The following is a 16,422-nucleotide window of genomic DNA, read 5'->3' as shown; positions in this document are numbered from 1 at the left end:
CAGGAACTTTAAAAGTCAGGTTGCCACTGACGACCTAATTCCTAAGCAAGGTGTCTTACGGGGACCAATCTGGTCCCCAGGAAAATGTCTGGATGAAGGCAGTGTGACTTAGCACACAAGACGGGGAATATTTTGGGGGAAAATTTTCAAGTCAGTTCGCCACCGACAACCTAATTCCTAAGCAAGGCGTCTTATGGGGACTGAGTTCGATGGTGCCCAGCATATCCTAAGCCACAGCTGGGATCTCAAGCTGTCATCTCAGCTTGACTGGCTCCTAACTTTGGAAGTGTGCAGAAGAATGTTAAACCATGCGTTCTACCCTTTTTTCGCCCTAATGTCTAAGCTGTGGTGGTTTGCAAAGGAGTTTTTGTCCTGGCAGGAATACCTTAAAGTAGTTTTGTGGCAATGTAATGTATTTTTGGGAGTTGTCTTGCCCTTTTATATATCTGCAACCTGCTCCCTTCATCGAGTGGAGACATTATGAAGTTTGAAGCTACAAATCTCTGATGCAGAATATGAGCCTCACAAAGTAATGGTAGCTGTTCATCTTGGAGGGGGTACGTTTGAATCCAAAACTCCTCTTTAGGACCGAAGCAAGACACTAAGCTCTTTATGATAACAGGAACGTGAGTTTTTCCGCCTGGAACACAATTCAACAGAGCAGTCAACAGAGCAGTCAACCATTTCTTTAGCTTTGAAGATGCTGAAATGGACCCTGAATGGATGCTGAAATGCTGAAGATGCTGAAATGGACCCTGAGTTAAAAAGAACCAGTTCCCAGCCAGTCTCTAAAAAGAGTTGCTTAGGGCTAAAATCTGAGTCTCCTTTCTGTTACATGAAGGTCCAGAGAGATTCATCCTCCCTTCTCCGTTGAGTCTAGTGCTGCCTAGTCTTTCTCTAGATTTTCAGTACTCAGTAGTGTACCTCAGACTGTCATATTTTGGGAGGGATTGCACTCCCCTTAAATAATATGGGTATCCCATTTTTCTGTCTCAAGGGGGAATGGTGTAAGGCACTTCTAAATCATTGCAGATTGTGGTTGTTGTCAATTGCCATGTAAATTAAGGCCACGCAAATACTTTCTACTGTTTCATCTTCCCTTTCATTGGTAGTCTGGCTACTCCTAAATATTACATATTTGATGAAATGTCCCAAGAAAACATTACTTTTTAATTTTAACAACTCTTTTTTTTTTCCTTTCCTTTTTTTTTTTCCCCTAAGTCTGCCAGTAGCTGACAAGGTAGAAAGATATGCTTTTCTCTTTTGTTCTTGTGAAGTTAGAGGCAGTGCCAATTTAAACTGTGACTGAGGCTCTGTAACGATGCAAGTCTATCTTGCTACTTCAAATTCAGTGATGCTACCTGAGTTTCCTTTAATTAACTTTCAAGGATTCAACCAATTTAAAGCTTTTCAACAATGACAATTATTTGAAAACATTCCTACGGGTTTATTTTCTTCGTTTACACTTGTTTGCTATCTCCATCTCATTCAAAGCAGACAGGACTGGTTTGCTTCTCACTTCTCTGGAAACTTGCACTAGGAACCATTGTTAGAATCAGAATCCTGATCTAAGAGCATGATGAAAAATGTTGCACTCCAAGTTGGAAACTGGAGGGGAAAATGTTCATGTATACGTCAGAATTGCACTCAAACTGCTGATTACACCTTTTCTTACACCTTAACAGCTGCTTACACCTTTTGAGGGAGAAGTTTAAACCTGAGAAGCAACAGGTAGTTTCTACGTTTCCCTTGGGGATAGCGTCCTCTTCTGTGGTTTGCTTCTATACAAACAGTTCAAAATTTTAAAGTCATTTTGTCAGTCATACAACCAAGCAACCTTGCATGGCATTACATGTTCCCCCCCAGACAGATCAAGCCCTGAATGCAAGACCAGACAAGTAAATAATGCCAACAGGTACAACTAACTTGTAAATACCTTATTTTGTGGCACTTTTTTTGGCACTGTGTGGGCCTTAACTGTACTTCAGTGAGAAGAATGTCTTCTGGTGTGAACTGAAATTATACCTCTATGCCACAATGGCCACAATGTCTTTTTTTTTCTTGGGGGGGGGGGGGGAAGTGGGGGGCATAATTCCTTGTGGACACCTGAAGGAGTTGCAAAATAATAAAAATCCAGTGAAGGAAAGTTCCTTCTCTTAATTTTTGTTGTTTTTTTTCCTTACAGACTTAAAAGGAAGGTCACATTTTCTGGCCTTTGGCAGATGGTAAGCATGCTGGAATGCTTCACATTACGTAGACCATTTGTCTGAAATGATAATATCATACCTATAGTCTGTTGCAGGCTCAAAAACAGCCTATGCCTCAGGTACTGTTTTATGCCTTTGCTTTTGTTACTACATTCTTGTAAGTCTTCAAAAGGGAAATGAAATTATCCTATACAGAAGAAACACCATCCAGAGGAAACTTCAGCTGTTAGGGCCTGAATTTTGACTGAAACCAAATGGAGGTATCTTACTGACTTGAAGAAAGGGGCTTTAATCTATCCTGGTTTGTTTACTAATGAAGGAGCGTGAAAGAGACACATGTCCTTGCCTCTGAATCACAGAATCATTTAGGTTGGAAGAGACCTCCAAGATCACCTAGTCCAACCTCTGACCTAACACAAGTCCTCCACTAAGCCATATCCCGAAGCTCTACATCTAAATGTCTTTTGAAGACCTCCAGGGATGGTGACTTGACCACCTCCCTGGGCAGTCCATTCCAATGCCTAACAACCCTTTCGGTAAAGAAGTTTTTCCTAATATCCAACCTAAACCTCCCCTGGAGCAACTTCAGCCCATTCCCCCTCGTCCTGTCACCGGGCACTTGGGAGAATAGACCAAACCCCACCTAGCTACAGCCTCCTTTAAGGTACCTATAGAGAGCGATGAGGTTGCCCCTGAGCCTCCTTTTCTCCAGGCTGAACAATCCCAGCTCCCTCAGCTGCTCCTCGTAAGACTTGTTCTCCAGACCCCTCACCAGCTTCGTTGCCCTTCTCTGGACTCGCTCGAGCCCCTCAATATCCTTCTTGTAGCGAGGGGCCCAAAACTGAACACAGTACTCGAGATGCGGCCTCACCAGAGCCGAGTACAGGGGCACAATCACTTCCCTAGCCCTGCTGGCCAAGCTGTTTCTTATGCAAGCCAGGATGCTGTTGGCCTTCTTGGCCACCTGAGCACTCTGCTGGCTCATATTCAGCCGACTATCCACCAACACTCTCAGGTCCTTCTCTGCCAGGCAGCTTTCCAACCACTCATCTCCCAGCCTGTAGCACTGCCTGGGGTTGTTGTGCCCCAGGTGCAGGACCCGGCACTTGGCCTTGTTGAACTTCATGCAGTTGGCCTCAGCCCATCGGTCCAGCCTATCCAGATCCTCCTGCAGAGCCTTCCTACCCTCGTGCAGAAAAACACACACACCTAACTTGGTGTCATCTGCAAACTTACTGAGCGTGCACTCGATTCCCTCATCCAGATCATCGATAAAGATATTAAAGAGAACTGTCCCCAGTACTGAGCCCTGGGGGATATAAATCTTTTAAAGATTTATTTATTTTTCTTTAAACATGATTACATCCTTGGCAAGGAAGGAGGCTACTTGTCTAGCTTCCTTCTTCAGTGCCTATGAAGGTTGTTGAAAATGCAGTGGTTTGACATGCTATGCATTCTTTGTGGTATGTGATCCAGGGTAAGTCCAGAAAAAAAAGAAAAAAACAAACACATTGTCTTGGAAGTCAATGTCTTTACTTATCCATTTAGCTTCTGTCTCAGCCTTCCTCCACGTATGAGCTATAGTAATAAAATTGAACAGAAAAATGCCTACTGGAGAGATGTGCTGTTTTATTGCACGCCTTTCATTGTTATGTTTCTGTTTCAGTTAACTTACTATGCTTGTATGTAAAGTAGAAAAAAATGCAGGAATGAGAGAGAAAACTGAGCAGAGAAAGAAAAAGATTGTCACTGTCTCAGTACTGGAACACTCTGTAGCTGAAGGGTGAAATTCAGGCCCCAATGAGCAGGTTGGACTTTGAATTCACTAAACAAGAAATGAGTTTTTCCAGGTCAGTTACTGTGTCGCTTTTTGAAGCCAGTGTGTTCCTAACGAGGGAAAACAACACAGGAAAAGAAGAGGATAGTTTCTCAGCAACCCAGAACTGATTCATGCTGCCGGAATCATAACTTGGAGTTAGAGCCCTTCAAGCTCTGTAATGGAGGTGTTTCTCTGATAAGCATGACTACTTTCAATCTTTTCCCCATCCATTTGAGAAATAAATCAGGCAGATATTATAGTTTATCTGCTTGTCCTGCATATAACTTAGTTGCAGTACATCAAGGCAAATGAAAAAGAATTCCTTCCTGTTTTGCTTTCCTTGAAGAGATTTTTTGTTTTTTTTCCTTAGTCTGGTAATTCCAGAAAGTGAAACCCTTTGTTTAAAACAGAACCAGAAGAGATGAACAAGCCAAAACCCTGCACCCAAACCCTTGTGTGGCATAGATGCAGATAAGAGCCATATAAGGTTTATGCCTAAAGGTGAACGCAATAAATTGTTTGCCTATCAAATGAATGGGAGAGATAGTTTATGGTTTTTTTTTTCAAAAATCATTTAATTTACATAGGTGAAATACTAATGCAGCATGGTTAAAACTGGTAGTAATTACAAATACAAAGCACTTGCTGACCAAAGTTACTTGGTTGCATATGACTAATGTAGATATGTTTCTTTTATTTAGACACAACTTTAAAAAGTTACATATGCAAAAAAGAAAAAAAGCATTATGTCAGATTTTTGATGCCTGAGAAAGCTCCTTTTCCCCACTCCCTTTTTGCTGCTTTGCATGTTTAATTGTAATTTTATAGATCCTGTTCTAAGAAAATCAGCAAAAAAAAACCTTTACCACCATTAAGTGAAAGTAGCTGGACTTTACCACACGCTCAGGTTCCTTTATTTGTAGGTGTTATCAGGTTTGGACATCAGTGTTGGATTTAAGAGTTTAATTTTTTGAAAAATATTATTTTTAGAGGGAAGAGATATCACCTTTAAAGTGGCCTAACTGAAGTTTTTAAGGTAATACCTGATGTTTTGTCTCTTACTAATCATGCTTTTTTTTTTTTGAAGATAGTTTCTGTGAGACTGGTTTAGAGAGGCTTTAGCACTACTTGGCTTTCTGCATGAAAATAAGTTAATTTCATTGTGGTGAGACAAGTGGGCAAAGAGGGATTTTAGAATATTGCAGAAAAGCCAGTATGTTGAAATTGTACAACTCCTCACTTCCTCACACTGGCAGATGAAGCCACCGATATTTGATATCACTAAATACTGTGATAGCATTCTTGCATTTGGGCTGTGAGACAGTGATGGTTTGAGGAGGAAGGAAGAGTATGTGAGGTGGGCCCCTGTGTTACTTTACTAAGCTTCTCCTGCAGCTTTATCTCAGGAATAAATTCCCTGAAGCTGTAGGACTTCTGAAGGATTTTTATCCCAGAATGAAGACTGCAGTAAGTTTGTAACTGTAAGTTTGGATGCTTTGATGCATGGAATCCTTGCTTCAGAGCAACCTGCTCCTTGGCACCCGCAGACTGCACTACTGAGTGGCAATTCATTAGTCTTCTGCAAACTGTTGGAAGCAGAAAATTATTGTTGTGTACAAGAATTGTGTAGTGTTGTGTTTATTTCCCTCTGAACTGCTGGCATGGAGAGGTTATGCAGGTAATATTGCCCAAGTGTTGGGGAGTGAAATGAAGAGAGGCCAGAGGGAAGAGGACTATTGTTGGTGCTGCACTAGTAGCCTGTGATGACAGTGTTACAAGTTGGTAACATTTAGAATTGAAACATTGTCATGCTACCATTGAAGTGCTCATCAATAATCCAAGCTCATGACTTTATTTTCTTCCTGTTCATATTAATGAATGGTGATTTTCCATTGCTACAAGTGTGGGTGTACAAATTACAGGGACATTGTGTGTACACTCAGAGATAAGGTGGGGAAGGACAAGTAATTAGAAAGCTGTGTTGTGAATGGCAAAGTGATATAAGCATGTATAATGTTAGCAGTGATCTATTGGAACATGCTTCACCAAATTCAAGTGATGTTTAGTTGACTAAAAAAGTGGTTAGGCGGGGACATATACCTACAATTCCATATGTGCAATTTGCTTCCCAGGTGTAAGTCTCATGCCTGATGAATCCAGCTTTGAAAGTGACAGTTGCTTTGCAAGACGCTACCAGTCTAGATTGTAGGGTTGGTTCTATGTTTCAAGGTTTTTCCTTAAAATGTGTTTGCAAAGTTTGGTGATGTTTTAGGTGAATGAGAAATACTTAAGAGGTCTGAAATTGTAATATGGCCATGGAAGTCATCTCCAAGCAACTTGGAAATGGAACATGAATTCAGCTGATAAAAGCTGTGGCTGAATCTGTGGACCTTACCAGCAGTCACTTCTGAACTTCTGTTGCATGTTAAAGGCAGTTTCTGCAATGCAGCTTTTTCACTAGGCAAGCTTTTGGTTTAAGGTGAACTAGATGAGCTAAAGCCAGATTTCACTTCTGTTTATTCTTCCTTTATTAAATTATTTGAAACAATCTGAGCCAATATGAAGCCAGTTTCTGTGACAAATGTGTGCTGGATGTAACTGCATTATAGTGACAAAAAAAATCTTTTGCGTTTATTACATAACCACAGTCATGGATGTAGAACAAGTAGTATTGTTAGGTCAAACATGCAAGCTGGGTAACCTCTGCTTTAGCATGATGTAGCATTATCAGACAAGTAAATGTAGTGCAGGAGAGAGAGAGTTTGGAAGAAATATGGACGTTGCTATGAGTTCATGACCTTAAATTTCAGCTCTGTCTGTCACATAAAGGTTATAAAAGTTAACCAAATGTCATCCTTAAACATTTTGCATTACCTATTGTGGCTTTTTGTGCCAAGTGTCTTTAGAGAAATCCCTGAGAACTACTGTGGCTCAGACAAATTATTATTATTATTCATTTTGCAGCCAGCCTGGCTCCTTATTAGCTACACTTTTTCCTAGGTACAAACTCATGCTCTCCCTGTCTGAAACTTGCTCAGACCTTGATTTCTCTTTATTTGTAGTCAGGAAGTAGATGGCACCAATTAATTTTAAGGACAGTCTGTCCTTGCCCAGTAAGAGCTGACCCTTTTTTTTTTTTTTAAAAAAAAAAAAAACCTGCTCTGTAACCTGCAGTGCCCTTTGCTCTTTTGTCCAGTCCCCAAAGTATTTCGGTTTCCTATGAATCCATGAACCTTACCCTTTTCTCTTCATCATTCATTCTCTTATCATTGTTGAGGTGAAGAACCAAGTGCATTCTTCTTTCTATACTGCTTAGTTTTTTTTCCCCTGTATATCCTTGGATTTACTTTCATTTCCTTAATTTTATCCTGATAATCTAACTAATTTTCAGAGAAAATGGGATTAATCCTTGCTTTCTGAATTGTCCTCTTTGCTCCCTTTCTCTCATCCTAGCCCATCTTCTTCCTTCACTGTTGACAGCTGCACAATTTTCATTTGGCATACAGAGTCATTGCGATTGTGGAGTCTGATTTCAGTCTGCTTCCTTATTAAATAAGTAGTACTGTCCTCCCCCACTGGGAAACATTTTTCTGTCTGGATGTATTCGTGCTGCCTTCCTGCCTTGACTATCATGACCTCTTTATTCACTTGTCTCCATCTCTCTTTCTCTTCCGTTACCAAAGGCCTGTGACTAAACATCTTTCACCCAATGCAAAACAAGACTATATCCTGAAAATCTCCCGCTGGTTGCCAGATTCCCTTGCATAAAATTTTAGTTCCCTATCTAGGCGCACCAAAGTGCTGCTTTTGTTAACCCCAGTTGACTTTACTGCTGCTTTCTGTCTCTATTTTCTTGCAAAACATAAGGTTTGGGACATTGCTATATTAGGGAGAAAGATATATATATTTTTAACGCTAAATGTTTTATCTGTGGGGTACCTTATCAGGCTTCACTGTTTGCTTCTAGTACTGAAGTAGCAGAAGCCAACTGTATATATCTTGTGTTTAGCTGTTCTTTACATGAACTAGGGAATGGTACTGTGTAGTGTCACAAAGATAGACATGCTGGCATTTGGGAAAGAGTACACAAAATTAGATTTGTTTTTCTACGTCTTGCATCTTTTAATTTCCTTCTCCCTCTTGTTTTACCTCACTGCCTGGCTAATTCAGGCTGTGAGCTCTAGTCAGGGTGACTTGAATTTCCTCTCTTGTAAAGTGCCTTGATACTACGGTGAAGCTTAAGTAAAGAAGTGTATTTTACTCATTGACTCCCAAATATTGGAAGCTGACACAAGTCTCACTAAGACTTTTCTTGACTATCCAAACTGTTGTCGCTGACTACTTCGAACTTGTAGGTTTATTGTTTTTTGAATTCTCTTCCTAAACTTCCTTATGATTTTAGAGAGAATACAACCAAGGTGCTTTCACAAACATAACTTTCTTTGCCAGCCAATTGTTTTGAGCTACAGAATGTTCTCAGAGCTGCAGTTTGGGGTTTTAAGGAAGTTTCCTTTAATATTTGAGGAATTGTATAAAAGTTGAATATCTGCTAATAATCTTGTAATCTGAAGGGAAAATCTTTGTAATATGGGGTGAGTTCTGTGAGGGACTTGAATTTATGCTATGGTTTGAAAAACAAAACTAAACCACCCTAGTTTATGGTTGTATTATGTTGTTTTATAAATAGGAATCTTCAGCTGACATGGAAAGCTGCTTATATGCTTTCTGTAGTTTTTATTTTTTTTAGTCCCTTGAGTTTATGCAGAACTTAATTTAAAAAGCTGTCATTTCAGCCTGAATGCTATGTGGGGTTTTACAAGAATGAAACCCCCATTTATTTCTGTGAGGGAATTACTATGTATTTATTGTGTGTACTTGGATATAAATGGATAAAGATTGGTTTAGTTTGTGATGCACAATCAGCAAATTGACTGGCTGATTTAAACCTTCAGAAAAACAAAATGACCTTGGGGGGGAAAGACTGTTTGATTAGATTATCTGTGGATGTAAGGCAGGGAATTCATGAATGATAGAAGGAACTTCAAAATGAAATGCAAGGGAAGGAAGGAAAATGATGAACGAAACCTGTTAAACTGCTGAGCAATTTTTTACTCCAGTGCATTCAGCTCGGTGAATTAATTAGATTAAGTCACATCAGTGCTCATTGCTGGAAGGGTTCAGCAGGGAAGGGAATTTCAGTAGTAGCATGCGTAGCTGAGCTTGGCACTTGTGGGCTGCCTATGATGGTGTGGTGCTGCCAGCTAAAGCCATTTACTGACTCGATAGCTGCCACAATTTTTATTATTGTGATATGTGGAAACTTAGCTTACAGTTGGAAAGGTATGTTGGAGAAAAGTTTATTTTCTTGTCTCTTTTTTTTTAAGAGAAACCACCTGGGGCATCTTGGAGAAAGACAAAACAAAATAACATTTTACCATTTTTCTACTTGGTGAAAGTTTCCAGAAGTTCTCTTTATATTAACAGGGTAGGAGATATGGTACACTAAGGAAAAATTTATTCTCTTCAGAATTTCTCAGTTTTCCCTAATCTCACCTCATGAACTTCTTAAATACATCTTCCACTTCCCCCAAAGCCATTTCAATAGCTTGCAAGAACCACCCACTGCTAACCATGACCAAGTCCTTTGTTTCATTCTCTGCTTTCCACCAACTCTTCTGAGCTTTCTTTTTTTTTTTTTCACCCCTTCCTTCTGCTGGACTATTTTTATTTAGCAGCTCATTTTTTTAGCCACACGAATTATTCCTTCAGCCAGTTCTCAGTGACCCCTGACCCCTTTTAATTCTCTTATGATGCCTTTCAACAATTAAGCTGTTCTGGTCTGTAACCATGGCATTCTCATACATGGTACACTTTTTCCCTCCTGATATAGTGTTTCTGAGTCCTCCTTTCTCTAGTCTTTCATGCTAAAGGATTCTAAATCTGTGACTTATTCCTAATTAATCCTTAATAAGGGGCTTACTCTATTCTGATCTGGGCAAACACAGCCCTGTGAATCAGGCTTGAGAGATTCCCTTGAGGAGTAAAGGGAGAGAGCTAATTACTTGGTTTGATGGAGTTTTGTTATTGTTTTAGCCACAAGAACAAACAAAACCCCAAACCAGATCCAAAAGAGTATCTTTTTCTTTAAACCTGAAACTAATGTCAGGTTGAATTAAGCTAATAGCTCAGGCTAAAAGAATTATAGCTAAACTTACAAGATCACATTCACTGTTTTCTTTTCTTACTTCATATAAAGTGGCTCAGTAGTTAGGGTGCTGCTTTGTGAGGCATGCAACATTTCTGAAGATTTCTATATTAACCTGTAAATATATATATTTTTTTCCTCCCTGGAGAATGTCATAAGCAGCAAGTAATGAGATGTTGAGAGCAACAGACCCTTATTTAAAATATTTTGGCTGAAGCATAGATCAGATATCTTATTTTCCACACTCTAGGTTCATCCTGTCAATAATGTCTTGATTGAAAAATGAAAAAGCCTCTCCAAGAGCTGTTTTGGGACTTGGGAGACCAGGATTTTGAACCTTGCTTGAGTGAGAGAGGATGCTGGTAACATAAGACCCAAACTTGACTAAATATATATATATATATATTTATTTATTTATTTTCAGGAAGATTAGCTGTATTACTACATATTTAACTGATTTCTCAAGTTAGTGATTTAGACTTAAGAGTAATTGATCTTGAGAGTTCCAGGAAATTTTTAAGGAGTATACTGTAATATTTCACGTTTCAGTAAACACTCACTTTTCGAGGAAATGAGGGTGTATAGCTGATTGTAATAGTTATTTGTCTGGAAAGAAAACTAATGTTGATGCATATTTCTTGTATATCAGATACCTAATGTAACCTGTTTCTCTTTGAGAAAGACTGCCCTCTTTTGGATGTATCTAAAACTGGTTTAATTGTGAAGACTACGTCTACTTGACATTGATCTGCTTTGACTGTGTAAGCAGTTGAATTTCCATGGATGTCTGTGGTAGACACCATATTGATATAAAATTCTATGTAGCTGTGGTTATCTATGACAGTGGTAGTCGACATCTTCAGTAGGATATGAAGTTAGTTGCATTTAAGTTTCATATATATGTAAATCTTACTATGTGTGATAAACGTGGTGTATATATATATACACAATACTTAAAAAAAAAATGGAATTGTGGGCTTTCCTTATTTCTAATAGTTTCCTAGTCATGTGAAATTATGCCTGTCCATAACTCTAGCATTCTTTGTTGTTAGTTTATCAGTCCTATTTTTTTCTCATTAAATCTAGAGTGCTGTTTAGTTATTTTCTCCTTTTTCCGTTTAAAAAGTCCTCTTTTTGTTGTCTTGACCTCTTGCCCTATAAAACAGATGACATACGATTTTATCTTTAGCATCATAAATTGATAAAGGTAGTTAACCTTTCAATAGAGTTGGCAGGTGGGTGACAAAACAGATGCATAGGTATTGGAAAAAAAAAAAAAAGACATGAAAGAAATAATAGTTTGTAAATCAATCAACCCAAGGTACATTTCTAGCAAATATATACTGTAACTTGTAATCATCTGAAGGACATTTGATGACCTGCATTAAATGGATTGATTGCAATTCATTCACGAAGGAGCAGCTGTTCAAATCAGGCTGAGGATTCAGTCTGGGATCTCTAGCTATCAGTTCAGAGCGTGGCACTGAAAGACTTGCAGTTTTGTAGAATCACAAATGTCTGTTCAATTAAAGTAGAAGGGCCATCTCCATGCTTATCTGGGCTAGCAGAAAAAGAAAATCTGGGTTTGCTACTTGAAGGTAGCACAGTAACACCTCATGTCAATATTTAGTGTTTAGAGCCTAGCTGTCTAGAAGGTTTGCATTATTTTTGTAAGTTTGAATATGATTGCTTATAATGTAGTAATGTTTTAAAGTCTTGGTCATAGAACAAGATCATGCTGTTCTAAGAGGTTGCACAGCAAGTCTTTACTCCAAGGAACATTCAGTCTAGGTATAAGACGAGAGATAACGGATATGGGCAGCGTGCTGCCATAATGTTACAGATCCGTAGGACAGACAGAAAAAAATCCTGATCTCCTTCATATCCAGATAGATGATGTCCTGACATAATATTCTGACTTAAAAATAGCTGTGTTATGTGTACCATCTGCATATAACGTTACTAGAATACTTGAGTTTTATTGACAATGCCAACTAAACACAGAAAATGTAGTTACCACCTTGCTAAATCATGTGTACTTTATTGCCTTGTTAGATAAAGCTGCCCCTTGGCAGCCTTTCCTATCATCTTTGTTTTATTAATGAGTAGTTTTGCTTTGCATTTTGAAAGAGGACATTCCTCTTCTGGCAGACCATGCTTTCTGGAGATGCTAATGCTAGCTGTGGATGAGATAAGTGATGACTTCCAACATGAGAAGATGTGTAAGTAATTTATGAATTAAAGCCTTTTATTGAGCAAGTACGTCCAACTGTGTTAGAATGAGATTATCCAGTTAGGTATTTTGAAAATAAATTAATTTCTTTTGACTTGCATTTATGAAGCTATCCATTCCAGAGTCTGTTTCACCACAAAATGGTGACCTAAATATGTAAATAAAATCTGTTGGATTATTTGTCTTTCTCTTCTGTTTTGCCCTTTCAAAGGTTAGAGCTTCTTTTTCATTTTGGCAGTGGACATGTTGGTGAAATTGAAAACTTTTTTTGGTGTGCTTCAGTGTAGCTAGTCTGTAGTTATGAGATACATAACAGTGATGACTGTGTTACTCCTTTGGTTCCAAGGACAAGATTAAATACTGTATGTGAAATATATTTCCTTTTGATATTAGTGGACAAATGTATATTGACTTCTGCAGATCCAGACTGCTGCTCTGTCTACATACTTGAATGATTTATCTTTAGAATATAACTTATGGTAATGAAATTTGTTTGTTTCAAAGAAAACATATAAACCCCACCCAACTAGTATAATATTTATTTTTCTTTGTGAAATTAATCAGTGTGTTTAAAGCAAAAGCAAGATTGGAGGCAGAATCGCCAAAACTCTAACTCAGTTGAGCATACCTCTGCCTTTATTTTTTGAAGAAGTTCTCAGATAGTAAAAGCTTGGAAATGTTGTTGCCTAGATTTAGTCAGCTTTGTTGGGGAGTTTTTCAAAGACTCATAACTCCTGCCAAAATCTACTTGCTGAATGGCTTATAGGAATTAGGTGGATTAAAGACACATTGTAAACAAATTTGTGTATGTTGTCCAAGAATTGCAATACAAAAGTTTTGTTTTCTGTATTTTTTTTCACTTGGATTGGTAGTAAGATGAGGCAGAGTAAGAAAACAAGCATGTGACTTTATTGGAAACCTGCTAATGTTCGAATTTTTTAATCCCCTTTAACACAAATTCTTTACTAAATGTTGGCTGGCAGAGCAAATGGAAGGAGTATGTGTAAATCAATATTTTTAGTGATTTTTCCCCTCTTTTATGGTAAAATTGCATTTGAAGCATATTTTATGCAGTTCCCATTTTTACTCTCAGAAATTTGGACAACAGTCTGATAAATAAGAATGAGTTTACTGCTATTCAACTTTTTAAACAGATTTTGGAAGACTTCTCCCTTGACATCAAGTACACCTATCTGTCTTACGCAGTCAAATCTGTGGTATCTGAACTACTACAACACTGCTCACTTGGGACATGTATGTGATGGCTAGAAAAATTGTAGATTGAGATCTCTATTGTTGGTATTCATTTCTCAACAGTGGACTGGACTTAATCACAGGGTCTGTTGGAAGATTAGAATTTTGAGGTTTCATTGCTTAAGTTCCTCAAGATGCTACTGTACATCAAGAGGATTTTTAATGCGAAATGAGCCTTTTTCCAGTTCTGTTTATTCTTTAGTTTCATATTTTTCTCTGCCACTCTTTTCACCCTCTGTAATTCTTTTCCTTTACTTTCCTCTTTTGTTATCAAATTCTTTCACTTGTATTGATCTCTCTTCCATTTCAAAAATCCAAATTTCTCTCTAATGCAAACCATTTTCCTCAGTGGCTTTCTCTTGTGACATACTAAATTATTCTTCTGTGGAAAAGTCTAGACATATGCTGTCTGCTACAGAGCTCCTTTCCTACCCAGTATATCCCACTGAGCTGTGTTATTGATTCTTATTCTCTGTTGGGTCACTTCATCTTTTACTTCTACTCTCCATGAAGACCATTCCAATTCATGTTTGAGGTCAGCTGTCTTTACTTCAGTGCTCGTTATAGGACCATTATTAAATATATCTTCCTTTCTTCCACTTCCCAAGAAGTCCAAATCTTCTTTGTTTTGTACTGAACAATGTGGCTCACTATCAATGCCTTAGCTAATTTGTCACTTTCTCTTTTTAAGGACTTGAAGGCATCTGTAAAACTCGAAAGAGTAGTTAAGATTAGTTATCAGTAGTTACTAATAGCTAACTTCTAACAGGATATTGTTGATTTGAGTCTCTTTGGGATGTGAGGAAGGTAGAAAGACTGAGGATGACAGTATGTATAGAAATCTCTGTGTATTGTGGGATTCCACAAGTGCACGCTCCACAAGGTGCAGTGCACAGTAGATTTATTTTTTTCCAAGATCATCCTTGAAATTTGAGTTACTGTTTCCAGACAAGATGCTTTCAAATGGGAATATCCCAAAGCTAACCACTTAAGTATCTTCTGTTCTTGTGGATGTTGCGTACAGGGTGTTTCAGCACTTGGAAAACAAAAGCATTCTTATCCATGTGATGTGGAAAAATATGACCTGCAGACCTTATTTTTAATTTTATCATGGTCAACTCTATATGCCTTTGCAAACGATGGACAAACTGGACATAGTAAAATAGCCCTGAGGATGTCCTGAGGTGTCCTCAGGGCTCCTTCCCATCAGGCTGGCACAGACTTGCTGTCTCCTGCTACTCGGCGGTCTGCAGTGCCAACGAGGCACGAGCTCCCCACGGATTTTTTCAGCAAGAACGAAGGGGTGCCCAGCACAGGGCCGAGGATCAGGCAGAGCCGATCACCCTGCTGCTGCCGGTGAAGGTGCAGGAAGGAGATACTGGGGAGCAGGTGTCGCCTAGCGCCTCGCGCACCACCTTCCCTCCTTCCTTCCCCATCCCATTAGCCCACATTTCTCTTCCTGCCCAGCCCTCCGGCGCTGCCTAATCTCATTTCCAGGGGCCGCTGCCAGCTCTGCAGCAGCTGCAGTTCCTTGGCCGCCGCTTTCGGCGAGGCGAGGCGAGGCGGAGGCGGCGGCGGAGGCAGCAGCAGCAGCAGCAGCAGCAGCAGCAGCACCTTTGACGTGCCCGTCCCCCACGTGACGGCCGCTCCACTGCGGGGCGGGCGCTGCGCTGCCGCCGCTCCGGCAGAGCAGAGAGAGAGAGAGAGAGCCGCAGCCCCGGCTGCGTGTGCGTGAGTGTGTGCGTGTGAGCGCCTGTGTGTGTGTGTGTGTGTGTGTGTGTGCCCGCGTGTGATGAGCGAGCGCCGCCGCGTCCCCCCGCCCGCTGCCGGCTGACGCCGCCCGCGCGGGGCGCGCCCGGAGCCGCAGGAGTGACCTTGGCCCGCCAGGTGAGGCGAGCGCGGCCGCTGTCCGCGGTGCCGAGCGCGGGGCCGCCGCTGTCCGCGGTGCCGAGCGAGCCGCCGCCGCTCTCCGCGGGGCCGCCGCTGCCCGCGGTGCTGAGCCAGCACCCGCCGCTCTCCGCGGTGCTGAACGCGCCGCCGCCGGCCATTTGCTGCGCCCGGGCGGCGGGGAGGGCTTCGGAGGGGGGTGCTTGGGGTAGGGCTGAGCCCGCCGGGCTCCCTGCGGCCGCCGGCGCGGTCTGTAGATGGAGCACGTTCTCACACCTGCGTGCAAAGCCAGAGCGCTGCCTTGGTGCAGCTCCCGTGTGGCCGGGGGGAGGGAGGGAGGGAGGGCAGGATACGGGGCTGGCGGCCGATCCGGTGGTTGGTGGTGAAGTGCGAGGAAAGTAGGTGAAAGCAACCGGGAAGGCTTTTTGCCTTCTTTCTTATCCCGCCCCCCCCCCCCCAATCCTCCCCGTGACCTGCTTCCCTCCCCCGGTACATTACATGGTGAACTGCGGAGAAGTTGAAAGTGGGTGGGTGGCTTTTTGTGTGTTTGTGTGCTGTGAAAGTTGCTTTGGCCCAAACAGTGAGGAAAGGGCAGCGCTGCACATGCAGTCATGGCCCCAGTCAGTGCCCCCTAAACCGTGGTCTTAGGTGCAGAACACCCGTCACTGAAGCTGTGTAGAGGAGGGAGGAGGGCTTTGAGAGGAGGCACCCACATGATATGGTGGCTGGTGGTGTGTCAGGGAGCTATTCGGAGTGACAATTCATTACGGGCTAAATTAGATTAACATATTACATTCATTACTTACAGGCAAAAGAG

General features: G+C 40.9%; 1 protein-coding gene across 8 annotated transcripts in view; it reads left to right on the top strand.

The window, feature by feature from the left end:
* Positions 1 to 2,204: 2,204 nt before the first annotated feature.
* The window catches only part of RGS7 (regulator of G protein signaling 7), a 277,417-nt gene continuing 263,199 nt past the window's right edge, over positions 2,205 to 16,422 (top strand). For 3 of the 8 annotated variants that reach the window (XM_083830281.1, XM_083830286.1, XM_083830284.1), the window contains exon 1: positions 2,206 to 2,225. In XM_083830281.1, coding sequence (XP_083686407.1) covers positions 2,223 to 2,225 — 3 coding nt within the window. In that variant the 5' untranslated portion in view covers positions 2,206 to 2,222. Of the gene's footprint in view, positions 2,226 to 14,742; positions 15,606 to 16,422 lie in introns of those variants that run through there. The other 5 variants (XM_083830285.1, XM_083830287.1, XM_083830288.1 and 2 more) reach the window with 5 other exon arrangements.

This window comes from Anser anser (genome assembly GCF_964211835.1).
Source record: "Anser anser genome assembly, chromosome: 3".
In the NCBI taxonomy this organism is placed as follows: Eukaryota; Metazoa; Chordata; class Aves; order Anseriformes; family Anatidae; genus Anser; species Anser anser.
The sequence above is the reverse complement of the archived record's forward strand: the minus strand, read 5'-3'. Positions and strand labels throughout refer to the sequence as shown.